This window comes from Labrus mixtus, chromosome 20, assembly GCF_963584025.1.
Source record: "Labrus mixtus chromosome 20, fLabMix1.1, whole genome shotgun sequence".
Lineage (NCBI taxonomy): Eukaryota > Metazoa > Chordata > Actinopteri > Labriformes > Labridae > Labrus > Labrus mixtus.
The window spans coordinates 19875798-19894186 of NC_083631.1; the positions used below are offsets into that span (position 1 = coordinate 19875798).

Consider the following 18389-nt stretch of genomic DNA (forward strand, 5'->3'; position numbering starts at 1 on the left):
AATCATTTCAGATCTTAACTTGAGTTCATCTGAAAGCAAACCAAAGACAGTTCGGTGTAAGAAGAGCAACACAATCAGTTTAATAATATATTATTTTGGTTACAGTGAATGGTTTCATTGAACAGTGCAATCAGGAAGTCATTGTGGAGGTGTGACGAAAGGCGTGACATCTGATTGGTGGACACCAACAAGCTCAAACAGGGGAGGGTTATTCGAGGTCAGAGAGGTTGATGCTGATTGGGCGAACGGTGGGGAGGGGTTCAGGTCTTGTTTCACAGTTGTTCCTTAAACTGTCTTATCCCAGCAAGACTGAATTATTAAAACAGAAATTTAATTTGTTGGATGAAAATCAGTATTATTTAATACCCATTTAGTAACTTGTTAGCACATCTGGATGTATAATCTGAATTAAATCAAGCTGATAAGCCATCTGCTCTACTGCCACATGCGGGCAGTGGAGACCAGGCTGGACATCAGGAAGGGAGCTGACTCTTGAAGCCGTAGTTGAGTTCAGCTCCGCCGCTGAGCAGCAGGTCTATCCCGGTGCAGAAAGTGGCGTCTGCAGCGAGATACAGAGCAGCCAGTCCACTCTCCTCCTCTGTCCCCATACGACCTAGAAGCTGAGTGAGAGAAAAATTTTTTTTAAAAAAGAGGGTCATTTCTCATTCATGCTCAGCTTCCAAGAGCACATCTTTTGTGATGACAGCCTGCTACTTCCTTGAGTTTATGACTTCTGCAGCTGATCCCAGTTTGAGTTTGAGTGCGCTATAAAAAGGCTGTTTGGCTCTTAGCTATGTGCCGAGTAAAGAAATAATTTCCCTAATTGATTGAAGGGCTCGTCTGATGTTCTTCACGCCAAGGAATGAAGAAGTTCCTGAAAGTTTTCTCAAGTCAAGAAAGTATTTTTTTTCTGGGAGGTTTTTGTCTTTATTAGATAAGACAAGTGACGAGAGGACGTGATGGGAGGAGAGAGCGGTGAATGACAAGCAGCAAAGGGCTGAGGTCGGATTCGAACCCACGGCCGCCGCGATTAGGACGACAGCCTCTGTGCATGTGGAACACAACTGCAGATCACATAACTTATTCAAACCACAACATTTTTTTGTAAAACCTCGTTGACATCATGCAAAAGCTTTTATAAGGACACGGCAGTTCTTTCTTTAAAGCCCAAAAATAAATCTTAAAAAAAAAAAAAAAACCCAGATATGACATTACAGAGCATAGTATCAAGGTTTAAAAAAAAAAAAATAATCATCATATCCTGCTTGAAGAAGAGGCTTGCTGACTCTCTGTAGGCCCCCCCCCGAGTGCAACGTCTCAGTTTGTTGCGTCACCCATTTGGCTTTTACACAACTCCTCTCACTGGGATGAAAAGACGGTTGTAATTTGCATGACAACAAAGGGCAGCCTTGTAGCAGAAACTGATTTACAGCATTAGCGAAACAATGCTGTGGCGTCTGCTGTCTCTCCTGAGCAGGAACCAAACGTTTCTGTCGGGGGGATTTCACGGTGCGCCTTCATTCCTTCACTCGTGTGCTTTCTGTTTTAGCTGCTGAAAGGTCAGCTGCCGGGACACAAGATAAACAAAAGCAGCAAGAGTAATCAATTAAATGTTCTTTCTAACCCAGGGCCTTCAAGTTCCCGTTTCAACACGTTCCTCATTTCTTTTTTTTTTACCCTGTGATGAACCCCACGTTTCCAGCTGTCAGAACTCACCTGAGAGTTCGCCCTTTCTTTAATGGCTGCTGCAGCATCTGGTGTCTGAGCTGCTAGATCTTCCCACAGAGGCGTCAGAATGTTACCTGGTGAGATGCTGCAGCGCAAGAACGGACAGAGTTATTTGTAAGAGAGAGAGGACGTTGTTGTTCACTATGTCGTGATACTGCGCAGATGCTTCATTTAATTTATGTTCGTTTAAAAGGAGAAGCAGGAAAACACCTTGCATGTTATAAAGTCAGGATCTCCTGGTTTACGATGTCGACTCCAAGAGACTAAAGCCAGCTGTGTTTATAATTATAATCTGTACTATCATTTTAACAAATGTGACAAAAGTATGTTGGGTGTCATCTTCGTTTTCTGTCTTCTTAAAGGTTTGATGTTAAACAAGTGTTTCTTAAAATAAACACAAGGTAAAGAGGTAAAGAGGAGTGATTATCTGATTAGCTGGAGAAACCAGCCGGAGCACTGAAACCCACTTTTGCCTCACCAGTTGACTCGCACCTTGAAGCGACTCTCATCCACAGCCATCGCCTTTGTCATGGAAATGATCGCCCCCTAGTGGAAAAAAGAACACATTACAGGTCTCCTCTCTTGTCCTCCGCCGCAGCTCTAGGCCAGGAACAGTTGCCCGGACGATGAGCTCACCTTGGTGGCGACATACGGCACAGCATCTTTCTGACCGATGGTTCCCACCAGACTGGACACGTTGACGATGTTTCCCTGACGCTGTCGCAGGAACGGCAACGCATACTGAAGAGAGAGAGAGAGTGAGACCTCCTTCAGTTCAAAGATATTATATACAGGGCATTTCATCAGGTACAACTTTTCAATAAGTCCTGATATAATAACAACAGGCTAAACATGTTGCACCCCTTTGTTTCTTCTCATGTCTCTGCTGTCCCTCTCTAGTCATGGTATAAAATCCACTTATTATAAACTTCATAGTGTTGATAAATTAAATGTAATCAGGTGAGATTTAATTTCCCAGTTATCCTTCAGTTGCAAATAATAACATTAAAGTTATGATTGATTATTTTGAATTGTATAAAATGTATTTTAAATAAAGTTTCACACAGATGTTGTGCGTCTTACTTTGGCAGTCAGGAAGTAACTGATGAGGTTCAGGTTGAGCAGATCTCTGAACTCCTCTGCTGTGGTGACATCAGTGGGTTTATGAGGAGGGTCTAAAAGAGGGGAGCGAGAGAAAACAAAAACAAATAGTCTACACTCTCACATTTATGTATCGACCTCTTAAATGTCGGCACGTCTTCTGTGTGGACTCACGCCACCCTGCGTTGTTCACCAGGCAGTCAATGCATCCGTAAATCTCCACCGTGTCGGCCACCAGTCTCTGCGGGTGGAGAAACCAGTTGAGCAGCTGCACTTGAGCCGGCAGAGCAAACAAGCTAAAGCAAACACGGAGCTGGTTTTCAAGTCGCACAGAGTTTAGATTTAGGTTTGAAATGAAGGAGGCTTAAAGCTCAACGTTTGAAAATTGAGATGGAAATATTTGATTTAACTGCCAGAAAGAAAGAAAGAAAGAAAAAAAAGATCTTTGGAAACACTTTCAACCACAGCAAGTCTTATGATCATGACTTTTTCTACTACAGGTTTACTACCTGAAACACTAAACACTGATGTTACCTTGATGTCTTCCTCTTTGGAGACGTCGCATGACATAAATTTGCAAGAGCCTCGCCCTGATTCGTTTAGCTCAGCCTCAAGAGCTTCACCTGCTGGAGCTGCACAAACAATCAAGCAATTAAAAAAATAAAAATAAAAATAAATTAAAAGTGAAATGAAAAGTCCCCATCGGCAATATTTCTAAAAGAGGAATGGTTCAGTGTAATGTGTATTGGAACATCAAACACAATTGAATAGAATATGAATGATTTTATGATTATGATTGTGAAAACTGCTGTTGTTAATCTTTGTTCGTTTTTTGTTGTTGTTGTTGTTGTTGTTGTTGTTGTTGTAATGTGTCTGTATGTTGTTGTTGTGGTTTGTTGTCTATTGTGTTCATTTGTTGGTCCTTGTAATTAAAAAATAAATACATAAAAAAAAAAAAGTTGAAAATATTCTCCTGAATTCCGGTTATAAAAGAAGAAAATGTTGCATGCACACATTTTTAACTTATTTATCAATTGAACACATCTTTCCCAATGGGCTATACGGTTTTGTAGTGAAAGGTGTTATCACGTAATACAGGTTTAAATGACTTCAAGCAGATAAAATAATAATATTACTAACCTCCTCTTGCACAAAACACAACTTTGGCTCCATTTTCCACTAAAAGAAAAAAAAAGTACAGTTTGCTTAATTCGTCTTTTCCAAAATATACACTGAAAATAAATGGCAAATAACGTTAAATATCATACCAAACACTTTGACAATCCCCCTGCCAATCCCCTTAGATCCTCCAGTGACTATCACAACTTTGTCCTGGTAGCGGAGGGACATTTTGGAGAAGACGATGATAACACGTAAAAAACGGCACCAAGCTGCGCTTCCTGTTTCAGTGTTGAAAACAAAGAGTGGTTTATATTCTGTCTTCTATCTAGTGTTTATCTGCCTGTCTTTGGCTCTTCCGGGTTTTCCACATTCTCACATTAATCTCCCCTTTCATTTGAATTCGGAGTTTGTGCGATAAGTTCAAAGTTCCTCAGAATCATGGGGGTTGCGATGCTGCCTTCAGGTGCCAAAGAAAGTGTTGGAAATTACAAAGTTCACACAAAATAGTCAATAAATGAGGGATTCCAAACTACTCGGTTGTTAAAAACAATAGAAGACGTTTCTCATAATTGTGTTTTGAGAAATGTGTTTTTCAAACGAGACGATGGTTATGCCATCTACCCTCATCAAAGTCACAGCTTTACCACTCTTGATTTTTTAAACTTTAACACCCCCCAAGAAGAAGTTTTTAAGGGTCACATTTCTTGACGATTTAATGTCTATTGATCGATATTGAACAGTCAGCAACATGTTTGATTCTGAAAAGTTAGCAAAGGGTGAATTTGAAGGCAAAATTCACAAACTGCTTCTGTCACAAAATCCAGTTCTGGGAATTGTAGTTTTACTGCATGATGCCAAACGAAGAGGCTTGACTTTAGACTTTATGATGTGTCTAAATTAAACTCAGACATTCTGATTTATATTTATTTCAAAACGAGGTCACGTTTCTTTTGCCATGTCCCCATTTCAAATTCTTTCTAATTTTAAAAAAACTTGGCACAAGACAGTCAAATGTTCGAATCTAATATAAAAATACACAACAACAGCAAAGTAATGAAAGCAGGTGGAGGTCACATGGAGACGGTGGCAGAGAAAAAAACTTTAACTACCTGTTGGCGGTCCAATCCCAGACTGTAAATTGTGGTAATCACTACCAAACTTCAAAAAAAAAAAATGTTTGACCCTCTGCTGTGTGAGAGTGCAAGTTCATGTGCAAACATTTACAGTATGTTTAGGAAAGAGAGAGGGGTTAAGTTGGTTGACATCTCCGGGCGTGGAATGGTTGTTGGGGGGAAGGAAAAGGGAGTAGAAGTGGCGGCGGTGCGTTTGCAGGAGGAGAGGGTCAAAGATTAAATTTCAGCCCGACAGCATTCCCAGAGGAGTTACTGAGCGTGAGAGAGAGAGAGAGTGCAGGAGAGCAAGTGAAGACAGTGAGTGACCTACAACAAGTTTAACTGTCTTATCTTCAACCACGCTGCAGATTAACACCGGAGCAGCCACTGAAGGAGCCACGCTGCTCCCCCCCCCCCCTCTCCAAGACCTTAAAGGTGGGGTAACATGAAGTAGAAAGAGGAGGAGGAGGGGTCGTCTGGACACTATGATGAGGGATTTGATACACAAACTGTCTCAGACAGAAGTAAGGGTCAGACCAACAGACTGCCTGAGGTGGATGTACAGTAGGAGAGTCGTCATGGCCCCTCGGTGGAGGTGTGATTAGTTCAGCAGCAGCTCGGGGAGGTACGACTGAGAGGAGGAGACCTGGTCTGAGTTTGGTGTCTTCTGCGTGCCCTGGACAAGGTGATTAACTGGTGATGAGTATGAAGCTGAATGCATGTCGAGAGCCTTTTGCTTTCTGTGATACTCAGTAAAAAAAAAAAGTTTTAATATTGTGGCAAGCAGTCTTATTTTTTTTCCATGCTGACCATAACTCCTAACCCTTAACTTACACAATTCGTTGTAAGATCTATATTGTAAGTGCTGTAAAATTGTCTACCTAAGTAATTATATCGTAAAAACAACATCTACTTTTCTGAAATCAAGAAAAATCATGAAAAATCAAAAAAAAAAAAATAGTCATGATACTGGTCAGTATGTACGTCATACATTTACATACACTGTAATTAAGAAGAGGACATGGCCACAGTGATGTCACCCATAAGTTTGTTGGCTACTTATTTTTAAGATTCCAGTTTGGTATTCTTGCCCATCTCTCTATATTTTTTCATGTGGCAAAAACATGGTGTACTTTTTTAAAAGAAATGACGGCCAAGTCGTCTGACTGTCTTCAGCTGTTTTCACACATGCACTCCTGAAAATTTCTAGAAAATTTCAAAAGACTCAGAAACTTAAACTTAAGAAGTTTTTTTATTCACCTATACGTGTCTCACAGTGCAAAGTTTTCCCTGTTGGACAAGGGGTTAATGGTGGGGGGAGGCTCTGTCAGGACGTAAGAAACGACTGGTAAACCAAGATGGCTCACAAAGCAACAAATTGCAATGCTATAATTAAGGGAAAATGTTTCTGGAGGTATTAAAATCAACTTATAATCAGGTGATTTTGTAATAGACTCCTTTTTTTTTAACCTGGTAGGTCAGATATGCACGCACCCAGCATTAGATTCAACCTCTTTAACCCAAAGGAAGAATCCAGTTGTTTTAAACAGTATCACATTTTTGACAAAATACAAGTACACTATCTGTGAAATTTCAGTTTTGTGCCAAGTTAACCTTCATTTTGTTCTCTCCAGAGTGAAGAGTCACAAAGAGATCAAGTAAGTCAACAAACGCTGAGAAGACCAGATTGAGAAAGATGGATAATCAAGACAAGGGAGGAGACACAGGAGGAAGAGGAGGTGGAGCGCAAACAGGAGACAAACAGAAAGCTGAGGAAGTCGGCGATGAAGACAAGCGTACAAAAGACAAAAACAACAAGCTGGAGAAGGAGGGCAGTGAGAAGGAGCCGGGCGGGGAGGCAAAGGAGGAGGACCGCCGCCTTCCGTGGAGGAACGGCTGGGCTCTGACGGAACGCCTGGCTATCAATGTTTCAGGGATGCGCTACGAGACACAGCTCCGCACCCTCGCTCAGTTTCCAGACTCCCTGCTGGGCGACCCAAAGCGTCGCATTCGCTACTTCGACCCCCTGCGGAACGAGCTCTTCCTGGACAGAAGCCGAGTCTGCTTCGACGCCATCCTGTACTTCTACCAGTCTGGCGGGAGGCTGAGGAGGCCTGCCAATGTCCCCCTTGACATGTTCCTCTCCGAGCTGCGCTTCTACGAGCTCGGAGAGGAGATCATCGACCACTACAAAGAGGATGAAGGCTTCGCTAAGGAGGAGGAGAGGCCCTTGCCCACCAATGACTTGCAGCGTCGCCTCTGGATGCTGTTTGAGTACCCAGAGTCTTCTGGAGGAGCTCGGATCATTGCCATCATAAGCGTCTTGGTCATTGTGATCTCAATTCTCATCTTCTGCCTGGAGACTCTGCCTGAGTTCAGGAACGAGAAGGAGCTGAGGGAGGTGAGGATGGTTTGCATGGTGCTGATACATCTGAGAGCTACTTAATGAAAATCAGGAGACACAGGAATGAATCACAAGGCAACAGACGGAGGTTATGTCATTGGGTATTCACATAAAGGAGAAAGACAGTGATTGAAGAACAGTCAGGGAACTGACAAGGTGCAGAGAGAAGAGGTATTACCACTTCCACGAGGTTATGAGGTGAACATAGAAGGACAACAGGTGCTGACGGGTGTCAGCTTGTCAAACATAAACCAGGTCTTTCAACAAGTCCTAGACATCATTATGTCCTCTTAACACTGAGGTGGGCATAGTTGAGCCAAACCAAAGAGGATTAGAGAAAAAAAAAACATAAATGCTAAAAATTAAGTTAAAGGGATAGCTAAGGATAGAGTATGGAAGGCGTCAAGGACATTTTTACAAAGATTATTTTGGACTTCGTCGTTAAATCTGATCCACTCAGTTTTAGGGGAAGGAATGGAGGAGAAGAGGGCACTTAAACTTCTGCTGGAAAAAAAAAAGTAAGGAAAGACTAATAAGGTCAGATCGGACTATCTTTGAGGAGAGATATCTTATAGAGATGATATGCCTTGTCAGCCACTCAGGGGTGACTGCCAAAGCCAGAGCCAGAGCCAGAGCTAACAAGTGCACTCAGGTGGGATTGATATTGCAGAAGTTCTGAGAAGAGATAGAGAGAGTGGAAGTAGTAAGACGCAAAGAAGCAAGTGTGAAGGGAAGGAAAGGAGATGAGCTTGTCTCACGTTACCCCTTGGAGATCTAAAGGGCTATATATAGAGGAAGAACAACCCTGAGGGCACATCAACACATAAACGAATGTCTATATTAATAAATGGTGTCATAGGCTAGACGCGGACAACAGCATTAAAAAAAAAAAAAAAAAAAAAAAAAGAGGCTTGCAGATCAACTTTTCTGATGACCGCCACAAAATGAAATTAGCCTTGTACACACTCCCGTAACCTGGAGACAGGAAAGAATCTGCAGAAGTGATACGCAGCAATACTTTCTGGATTTATGTTCCCCATCACCACCAATGCTACTCCGTTACAACCATACATAGGTAGTTAGGATCATATGATCGGAGTATTTTGAAGCTTTAAAAGCTACAGTAACAAAACCTATAAGCTAAGCCTTTCCCACGCAGTCACTCATTCTCCAGATGGTGGTCAATATCTCACCAGCAAAAAAATGATTGGTTATTTTTGTTGGTACCCATCTTGTTTGTTCTAAATGACAAGTTATATGTCCTATCAGCTGTTTATGGATACTAATCTTTTCATTGGATTCTACAGCCATGCTTTCAACTAAGGGAGGCCGTGGAAATACACAACTCAGTTCAGATACTGTAGACCAAAGTGGTGGACCAAAAAACACAGGTGGACATTTGGACATTTGGGCATCACCAATAGGGATGCTGAGTTGACGAAAGCTGGCCTGAAGTAGGATAGCAAAACAACCTCAACATCCAAGCAAAATCTTCCCCTTCCAATTTGAATGAAGTAACAGCTGTCTCTACTCTCCCCAACAGTCATCCTTCATGCCCTGCATGACCCATGCAAAATTTAAATGTCTCTCAGGCAACACTTCTTGGAATGGCCTTTCCTTTTACTCTTTGTACCTGTGGGGTTCCTTAGTGGTTACTACATAGGACAATGGTTTGCTTCTTACTGGCCTGCACAGTTCCAATGACAAAATGTGGAGCGAGGTATGCAACGAAAAACTTACAAAGGATCATACTAAAGTTAAGTATTTAAAAGGAAAAGCCATAACCATCCACTACAACAATGCAGTTGTAGGGATCATGCCTCAGCCACCATCCAGTTTATGTTGCAGACTCAATCTCTGCTCAACACCAGTTCATCCTCAGGGTAGCAAACAGCATTGTTGACTCAATGTCTCGTCCGTCGTTCCAAAGATTCAGACACTTGAGCTCAGAATCTTATTGTCATCCCATACCAGTCCCACAGTTTTCAGCAATAACATCCTGGAGGCATTCCTTAACAGACTTGCCCAAAATTCACACTCAGCCTGCCTAGCTGGCTTATACTTAGAATAATGTCAATCACTTTAACTACTGCTTTTACTTCTATATTATCTTGAGTAATGTCATGCTGTAACTGTAGGGCTCATGTGGTATGCTGTCTATGAATTGCATGTGTGAATATTATCCAGATCTATTGATTACATCTAATAAATGGTCCAATCGGCGAATCATCCCAGGATAGGGTTTTACTGAAGCAACCATTAAAGTCTACGCTTTGCTTCAGAGGGCGTGGTTGTCTAAAAAAAATGGAGGTCATGTCTTTTCCCTTCCTATCCTGACATCTAATGGCACAACAAGATATGTTCCACTTATACCAGGAATCTGGCTTGCTTTTCCATGAGGTTGATGGACAGTGAGAATCATAAAAACGTATAAATACATGGTGTTGTCAGCAATATGTGCTACAAACGTAGCCGAAAGCTTAGAGTAATTCTATCTAACTTGTTAAAAACAGTAATGCCCAGTCATTTCAAACCTGCGACTCCTCTCCAGAAGAAACAAGCGGCTGGGTAAGATGAAGTATCAGATGCCTTGGCTGCGCTGGTGTCTGGGGTGTAACGCAACCCTCAGTCACATGAACTTTCACATGTTTTTTTGTTTGTGTTTAAATATAGAGGTACCGATTTACATAAAGTCCGCGAGGAAACATTAAGCCAGCAAAGTGAAAATAGAGAAGAGAGAGAAGTTAACACAGTATCACAGATCTCACAGATCCTGATGACTAATGTCATTCTTCAAATGTACTAAGGACCAACTCGTGTAATAATCGCTTCTTCTTACTTATCCTCTATCTCTCTCCTGTTTACTTCCACCTTGTTTACCTTGGTCACTCTCCTGTAAATATAGTCTCCATGGAGATATTTATTATAGCCTTTAGTCTCATATTCCTTTCCAGCCCATGTCCAACAGATGATAGAAAACAAATGCTATCTGTTCAGAAAGCAGCTTATATGCATTAGCTATCTTAAATCTTTGCACGCAACTAAGCACTTTCCTCTCATTCCTTTCTCTTCCAGCAATTCACCACCATGCCTCACCCGACCCATCCGAATGAAACCATCTCGGTCCCACCTGGCTTCACTTTCTTTCAGGACCCCTTCTTCATTGTGGAGACAATCTGCATCTGCTGGTTCTCCTTTGAACTCTTTGTGCGCTTTGCCTGCGCTCCGAGCAAGGTGCATTTCTTCAAAGACGTCATGAACACCATTGACTTCTTCGCAATCATTCCTTATTTTGTCACAATAGGCACAGAGCTGGCCAAGGACAAAGGCGCACAACCATCTGTGTCCCTTGCCCTCATCCGGGTCATCAGGCTGGTAAGGGTCTTCAGGATCTTCAAGCTTTCACGTCACTCAAAGGGCCTACAGATCCTTGGGCAGACGCTGAAAGCTAGCCTCAGAGAGCTTGCCCTGCTCATCTTCTTCCTCTTCATTGGAGTTATACTCTTTTCAAGTGCAGCCTACTTTGCGGAGGTGGACAGTCCTGATACGGCATTCACCAGCATCCCCGAGGCTTTCTGGTGGGCAGTGGTATCCATGACGACTGTCGGCTATGGTGACATGTACCCGGAGACAGTTGGGGGAAAGCTGGTGGGCTCCATGTGTGCCATCGCTGGTGTGCTCACCATCTCATTGCCAGTACCCGTCATAGTATCTAATTTCAGCTACTTCTACCACAGAGAGACGGAGTGCGAGGAGACGTCGCAGTACAAACATGTCTCCACAGAACTGTGGGAAAAGGACGGGGAAGAAGATGGAGAGGAGCACAATGGGGAAGTAGAGGACGAGAATCCTGAATACATGGGAGATTATGCCCTCATGTACGGGCAGAACTGCAGGGGTGTCTGCGCACCACTCAACGGGACTCTCCTGACAGGGCTGTGTGTCGGTCAGGCTGTCGGGGATCAGAGAGGGCTGAACTTCTACCTCAAAGAGCCTCTGGTCACTCAGGTGTGATCGAAGGCAGGACAGACCGAGTGTTCTCAGAATTACACTCAAACCCCGCCTCACATCAGGAAAAGAAGAGTAGAACGAATGAAAGCTACAGTTAACTGGAGTGACACAAGATAAGATAAGATACTACTTTATTGGTAGAATTGGTGTGTAAAAACATTATCCATAGTTTGTGCCTTTTTCAATATTATATTTGACCCACAGATATACAGTATACAGAACATATTTGTATGTATCAATAAACAAAATTTAACCAGTCTATGCACAACTCTGCAGGTGGTTTTTCCACGACTTATTGCCTGATTAAAGACGTGTCTTGAATCCTTGAAGAGAATGACTGAGGTGCTGCATACTGAAGTATCAGTCACTGCAAATTATCTGATCGTGTAAGGGGAATGGTGGTGTCGTTTACTATGGATGTGCACGTGTAGAGTAGCTAAATGTACAACGAGTGCCGCAGGTGTTGACGTCTTGTTCTTGTCAGAGTTATGGCAGAAATGTGTTGCTGCAATCTCCAGCTTAAGACGATTACAAAGAGATCGCTCATCGGCTGACAGGGGTGCAGACAGAGTTCATGTTGTAGATGTAAAGCCAGCATGTATGTTACACAGTCACATGGTATCACAGATACAGCCTGGAAAGACGTATGGTGAAAGATGATATCAGGCCAGAGATGGTGTACCTCAGGGCCAGCTGACATTTCTGGGGTTGTGGTTGTGAGGCCAGACTGTAGTGTCATTTGACCGATTCAACACTGTACTCTAGTAGTCCAAGGCGCCCAAATACTTGATCAAGCAAGGAATGCTTTTAGTAGTGTTGCTCCCTATGTTTGCCAAGTTTGAAAGGGGTCCTTGTAAATAACTTCTTTGACTATTCGATTGAAGTGAAAGACACTCTTAGGGGGCAGGTGGTTAAGTGTTGGTATAATATTAAAGAATAAAACCTTTTTTTTCTCTCTAGACAAAATTAGCATATGTATCAATATCATACGTCTTTTTTTTTAAAGTTATTTTTAGGCCATTTTCTGCCTTTATTGGATATGACGGCTGAGGAGAGATCGGAATTGCTGGAAGAAGAGAGTGGGTGATAACATGCGACAAGGCCCAAGTCGGATTAAACCCACAGCCTCAGTGAAGAGAATTATTCGCTGTGTTTATAGGGTGCGCAACATAACCTTTAGGCTGTCTGCTGCCCCATCAATCACGCTTTATGTGAATTAGAAATGATTGAAATCCAAGCTTGGGTTAACAATCGCTGACAATCTAGCATTTGCTAAGCCTCACCCTTCTTCAGCTCCACTCTTGGTAGTTGACCCAACGCTTGCTTGTGGGATTAGATATCCCTTCTGTACAGGGAAGGCCTTAGAAACCTTGTTAGGGATAGGGACCTCTAGGTTGACTTTCTTAGCCTGCTGCCACTACAACTAGACCCAAGATAAGCAGAAAGAAATGGATGAATGACTGTCCATCTGAATGCACATTATGTTACGGACAGAGGAGAGAGACTATCGATGCCAGTGGTAAACGGTAGCAAACCTTTAACATGTTTAGTAGACAGATTTGCCAATCAGTGAGCTGTTACATTTGCAGTATTTTTCCATCAGTTGTGAAGAAGCATCTTAAACGTTCAAGTGTTTTATTCAACTGACCAGCTATTATGACAGAGTACTGCTCATATGCACTCAGCCATATCTTGTGAAAACTATTTGAGTTTTTAAAGGCTCCTGACAAAATGTTTGGCAGTAGAGCAAGAGTTTTATTAATGTTTTGTTTATATGTAATATTCTTATCACCACAGGAATCCATTGTAGATGTGTTGAATTCAAGCTAACGTTCGCTATTATGAAACTGCTTTATTTCTTAGGAACAAAAAAATATCCTTTTTTTTTTTTTGTTTACATGTAAAACCATTGTTGATTGTAAGACAATTGTGTTAATGTTGTGACTGTTTGGCTGTAGTCAGTCCTGCCCAGTCATGGAACAGACGGGGCTGTCTTATGTATGTATACTGTATGTCTTACTTTAATCACTCATTTCAAGGATTTCCAGATTCCTTCCAGATGACTTCCCGTTCAGTGACCTGGGAAGAATGTGAGGTTTTCTCAAATCTAAACAACTTTCTTTTTAAAGCATTATGATGTATAGCGTTTGTAGTTTTATTAGAAGGTCACGTAGACTTCAGACTTTCTTAAACTTTAAAGTCTTAAAAAGCCTTGACTTTGAATGTGTGCTTACTCTTAATTTTGTACTTTCTCTTTTTGTTTGTTTAAGAAAGAAAGAAAGAAAGAAAGAAAGAAAGCTCTCTATTTCTGCATTTTCTTGTGTATTTGCTTGTTTTACTATTATCTCTTTTGTTGCATTTATTGGATTACTTTAAAAAAAAAATGTATTGTGCTTTTATGAAGAAGCCCCTAGAGGCAAACTGTGATTTGGGGCTTTACAATAAATCTGAACTTACCCGCCTGGATACTACAGTTTCTGCCAGCCGAACAGAGATATGAGTTGTGTGGTAAGCTGTAGGTCCATTGCATGTGATGAGTGATCTTGCCTCTAGATGTCAGACTACGTTTTTAAAACAGCTCCCATTGCCCACATGGACCAGGACATCTGTGTAACTCCAGCTGCCTTTGGATCTGATTTACAGTAACTTGAGAGTAAGTGAATGCAGCATTCTTTCTCTTGAAACGATCATGTTCATTTATATGACACAATCCAGATGACCTAGGTTATTTTCATTCCATGTCATAAAACAAGATAGTTTAGTTTCTGGGGCAGGAAGGAAAAATGATATCAACTGGATAAATTGGTTACAGATTTCAATAGAACCAGAGAGGTGTAAAGGTGTAATGTTTTTCCATATTTGGCATGAAGATTAAATGAATTTAAAATTTAAAAATTTAAATGAATTAAATGATTAAAATGAATTATTAAATGTAATTTAATATTAAATTATATTAAATTAAATGAATTAAATGATTCATTAAATGAAGAATCACATGCAACTATTATCATCCTTAAATGATTTAGGGATCAATTTTCCAGCACAAATGTTAATATTTGGTGGCTAAAATCAGACAAAGAAAAGAACAACTGGGATTTATCCTTGAATAATTGAATACATGTTTAACCCATTAAAAAACTATGATTGGAAAATTATTTTTTACACAAGAAAACTTTTCTAAAACACTACCAAATTCCAATATTCTACAAAATCTCTATTTTATTATTTCTTACAACTGAATTCGTTGGAGAAAACCATTTTTTTCCTCCTTTCATTTACATTAATCTCACAGTTTTTTTCATTGAATTTGATGGTCGAAATTTGTCTGCTGTGTTTAAGATTACTGTTTAAGTTTACATTTGGTACAAAGCCATGCATGTATGTTTAGAAAAAGAGAAAACATTTCAGTTAAGTTTGTTGGATATGAAGAACCTTCCTGAAAATAATTATCAATCAACTCAAAATATGCAGGATAAAAATAATTTATTAAACATCTAAATAATTCCACTGGATCTTTAAGTTTCTTTAAATCATACCACATTGTGATGTGAAACATCCTGTCCCTGAAGCTGTGATGTCAGACACATGTATAAATGAATGATATATAGTTTTGTCTAGAACTTAATTGAAAATAACTAAAGACTGAAGTGTATAATTTAAAAATAGACCAGGGTTTTTTTTTGAGCAGATGATGCTTAACCCCGAAGCAAACACACACACAAAGACACACGCGCTCTCTCGATGATGATGATGATGGCTGCAGTGATTAAATTCCTGACCCCCCTGTCGCCTCAGATGGTGTGATATCCTCATGTCATGTACTGGAGGCACAGCTCTCTGTCATGCTACAGCACAGATTAGTGTTTCACAGCACCATCAGCCACGACGGAACCACAGATTTGAATTGTTTTTGCATATCTTAAGACGAACCTCAAAACAGATTTAAAGATTTCCGCTGGATGCTGCTCTGCTTCACCTTTTTCCCTCCACCTAAAAAAGTCAGATCTCCCCGCTGACGTGCAAGGAAGAATAAGCTAACGTCAGTCCTGCTCGCAATTACCCACAGTGCCCTTATGCTGTCTGGGAAGAATGAAAAGGATTGACGTCTTTCTGGCCATCTGCCGCCCTCCGATTCCTCTCCCATCCCTCACTCTCTCCTGCCTCGCCCTTCTCTAACTCTTCTTTGAGCGGATTAAGTGTGTTGGAATCTCTGTGTGTCGTTGTCTCATCAATGTGTAAGTGTGCCTATCGAGTGCGGTTTGTCTGTGTGTTTGTTGTAAATCTTCCATCCAGTAATATCTTTGTCTGCGTCTTTAGTCACCAAACACTGACGCGTGTCCCCTTTCGACTGCAAATCCCCCCACAGATTGCACACGTTACTTACAAAGCAGAGTAAACACAGATGAAGTGTAGCTATTTGAAATAAATCTCTAAGATTTTATTACATACAATATACACACGACCTGGATCTGCGATTCTGAGTCAAGACTTAAGGATGCGGGGGAGCCAGTTGATTAAATCACGTTCAAAATGAAAGGCAGTTCAGTGGGGAGGGAGATGAAGTTATTTTTTTTTACAACAAATCAAGAATTCAAACTGACACACGAGAGTTAAAATGAAATTACTAGTAAATTTTAAAACATACGACAAAAATTTAAACAGCATAATGCCTATTCGCATCATTTCAGACATCAGACCACAACAAGTAAATACAAACCATAAATAATATCAACAATATTAACATCAAGAGCGACATAAGTCAGGGAAAAATGAGGTGAATGCAAGAAAATGTAGAGATGTACGGAAGCCATAAGTGGACATACATCCATACATTTTATTAAACTACCTTTATTCCTTGAAACGAGAACATTTTGGCTGTTTTCTTACAGTGTTATATACTGGTTTCTCTGGAAAATAAGATTTCAAGAAAACCGCAGAAATGAACTTGTTGTAATGGGAAAACCAGCCTTGATAACTGCAAGATAACTGGATAAAATAGTTAAGTAAGCAAACAATTGAATGTACTCGTTTTATAGAAAACTGAGTAAAATAAAATGTATGTCACTTCTGGTTTCAGAAGAAACCAACATGGCAGCAGTAAAGTACCAACCCCAGGCTGACTTTACACAGACAAGACAGAAACTAATGGGTGTTGTCCAGTGGCCATTACTTTTTACAGTGGATGACCCTGAAGCCATGGAGGTACCGAGCTAACGCAAAACTGAACAGGATCTGTGAGTTTTCAATGCAATTATTCCATCTATCATTCCATTTATCAGCCATTACATTATGACCACCTGCGTGATGTTGTATAGACGCCCCCTCTCGTCAAGTCAGGGCTGATTCAGCAATGACCTGATGAGACATGGACTCCACTAGACCTCTTAAGGTGTGCTGGGGTATCTGGCACCATGACTTTAGCAGCAAATCCTTGAAGTCCTGTAAGTTGAGAGATGGAGACTCCATTGATCAGACTAGGTTGTTAAGCACATCCCACAGATGCTCTATTGGATAGAGTTCTGGGGAATTAGGAAGCCTAGTCAACACCTTCACTCGTTTTCCTGGTCCTCCAGGCAACCTTCTTTCATTGCTCCAAGGTCCAGTTCAATTGCCCATTGACAGCTCTTTCGGCAGTGGACAGGGGTCAGCATGGGCTGAGCGGTCTGAAGCTACACAGCCCCATAGACAACAAACTACGATGCGCTTTGTGCTCTGAAACCTTTCTATCAGACCCAGCATTTGCTCCTGCGTCAATGAGCCTTGGCCACCCACGACCCTGGTTCACCAGTTTCTTTCCTTTGACCCACTTTTGGTTGGTGATGACCACTGCAGACTGGGAAACACCCCCACCAGAGCTGCAGAGTTGGAGATGCTCCGACCCTGTCGTTAAGCCATAACAACACACCCTTACCTTTGCCCATTCATCCTGCTTCTAACACATCAACTTCAAGGACAAAATGTTCACATGCTGCCTAACGTAACCCAACCCCTGACAGGTGTCGTTGTAAAGAGATATTCAGTATTTCTCACTTCACCTGTCAGTGGTCATAATATTATGGCTGATTGGTGTATGTTATCAAATAAACTAAGAAATTTAAGGGACCTAGTAACCTATTTCACTGAAGAGATACTTGAAACTTGGCATTCAAACTTCCTGGCAGAAACCCTGCAATCATGGCTGTGCATCAAAAGGCTGGTCAAAAGGAACATCAATATCCACAACATTTTTATAACTGCAGACTCACAAATTCTGTCCTATCAGGCAGAAATAAGCAAGTTCAGACATACAAGAGCAATTCAAGTTTGGGTAGAAATGACAAATTAAGGAAGAGAGGGGTTTTAACATGCAGGGAGGGATAAGTAGGGACACAACTCTCCGTTTAAGCCCTTATTGTGAGAAAAACTAAAGAGCCACAAGCCTGGAATTAAGGGCTAAGGAATTATACAGGGTGTTGCCATTGCAACATTTGAATGTCTGTGCTTATTAAGTAAGCTTTACTTATCCAACAGTTCTTTTATTCAAGAGCAGTGAACCGAAAGACATCGAAAAAGTAGAAATGTAACAGCCAGAAATCCATTGTGGACCTCCACTGGAATCCTGCAGAAGAGTGGAGCTGCGTGTGAAACAGAAACTAATCAATGTGGAAGCTCTTTGGTGATACAAATCCAATCACGGCAGATCGCCCTGTGGGAGGGCTTGCCTCCGATCATAAGCAGTGTCATCACTCTCCTCGCCGTCGCTCACTTCATCCAAAGCTCTTTCTCTCTCCTCCTCCTCCTCCGTTTCGCTCTCTCGCCTCAGCCGCTCTCGTTCCCTCTCTCGCTCTCTGTGGGAGCGGGGAATGGTGGAAATCTGAGGAGGCAAAGACAAACACATGAGGGAACGTCGAACCATGTGTTTAACGCTAAGT

At 41.4% G+C, this 18389-nt stretch overlaps 3 protein-coding genes across 6 annotated transcripts in view; 1 reads left to right on the forward strand and 2 right to left on the reverse strand.

The window, feature by feature from the left end:
- Positions 1–50: 50 nt before the first annotated feature.
- Positions 51–4257, reverse strand: hsd17b14 (hydroxysteroid (17-beta) dehydrogenase 14). Its single transcript, XM_061065862.1, has 9 exons — positions 4098–4257; positions 3970–4008; positions 3364–3461; positions 3004–3070; positions 2812–2903; positions 2365–2469; positions 2207–2274; positions 1717–1813; positions 51–620 (listed from the first exon to the last, which is right to left on the reverse strand). Exons 1-9 carry the CDS (start codon positions 4177–4179, stop codon positions 474–476), a joined length of 795 nt encoding a protein of 264 aa, XP_060921845.1. The 5' UTR covers positions 4180–4257; the 3' UTR covers positions 51–473.
- A 1321-nt stretch (positions 4258–5578) lies between these two features.
- kcna7 (potassium voltage-gated channel, shaker-related subfamily, member 7) lies at positions 5579–11652 on the forward strand. The gene is made up of 3 exons (XM_061065847.1): positions 5579–5748; positions 6698–7464; positions 10543–11652. The coding sequence occupies exons 2-3, from the start codon at positions 6760–6762 to the stop codon at positions 11479–11481; spliced, it is 1644 nt and encodes a 547-aa protein (XP_060921830.1). The 5' UTR covers positions 5579–5748; positions 6698–6759; the 3' UTR covers positions 11482–11652.
- The window catches only part of slc1a9 (solute carrier family 1 member 9), a 36466-nt gene continuing 25378 nt past the window's right edge, over positions 7302–18389 (reverse strand). For 3 of the 4 annotated variants that reach the window (XM_061065841.1, XM_061065839.1, XM_061065842.1), the window contains exon 11: positions 15026–18331. In XM_061065841.1, the coding sequence (XP_060921824.1) occupies positions 18149–18331 (183 nt within the window). In that variant the 3' untranslated portion in view covers positions 15026–18148. Of the gene's footprint in view, positions 7433–15025; positions 18332–18389 lie in introns of those variants that run through there. The other variant, XM_061065843.1, reaches the window with a different exon arrangement.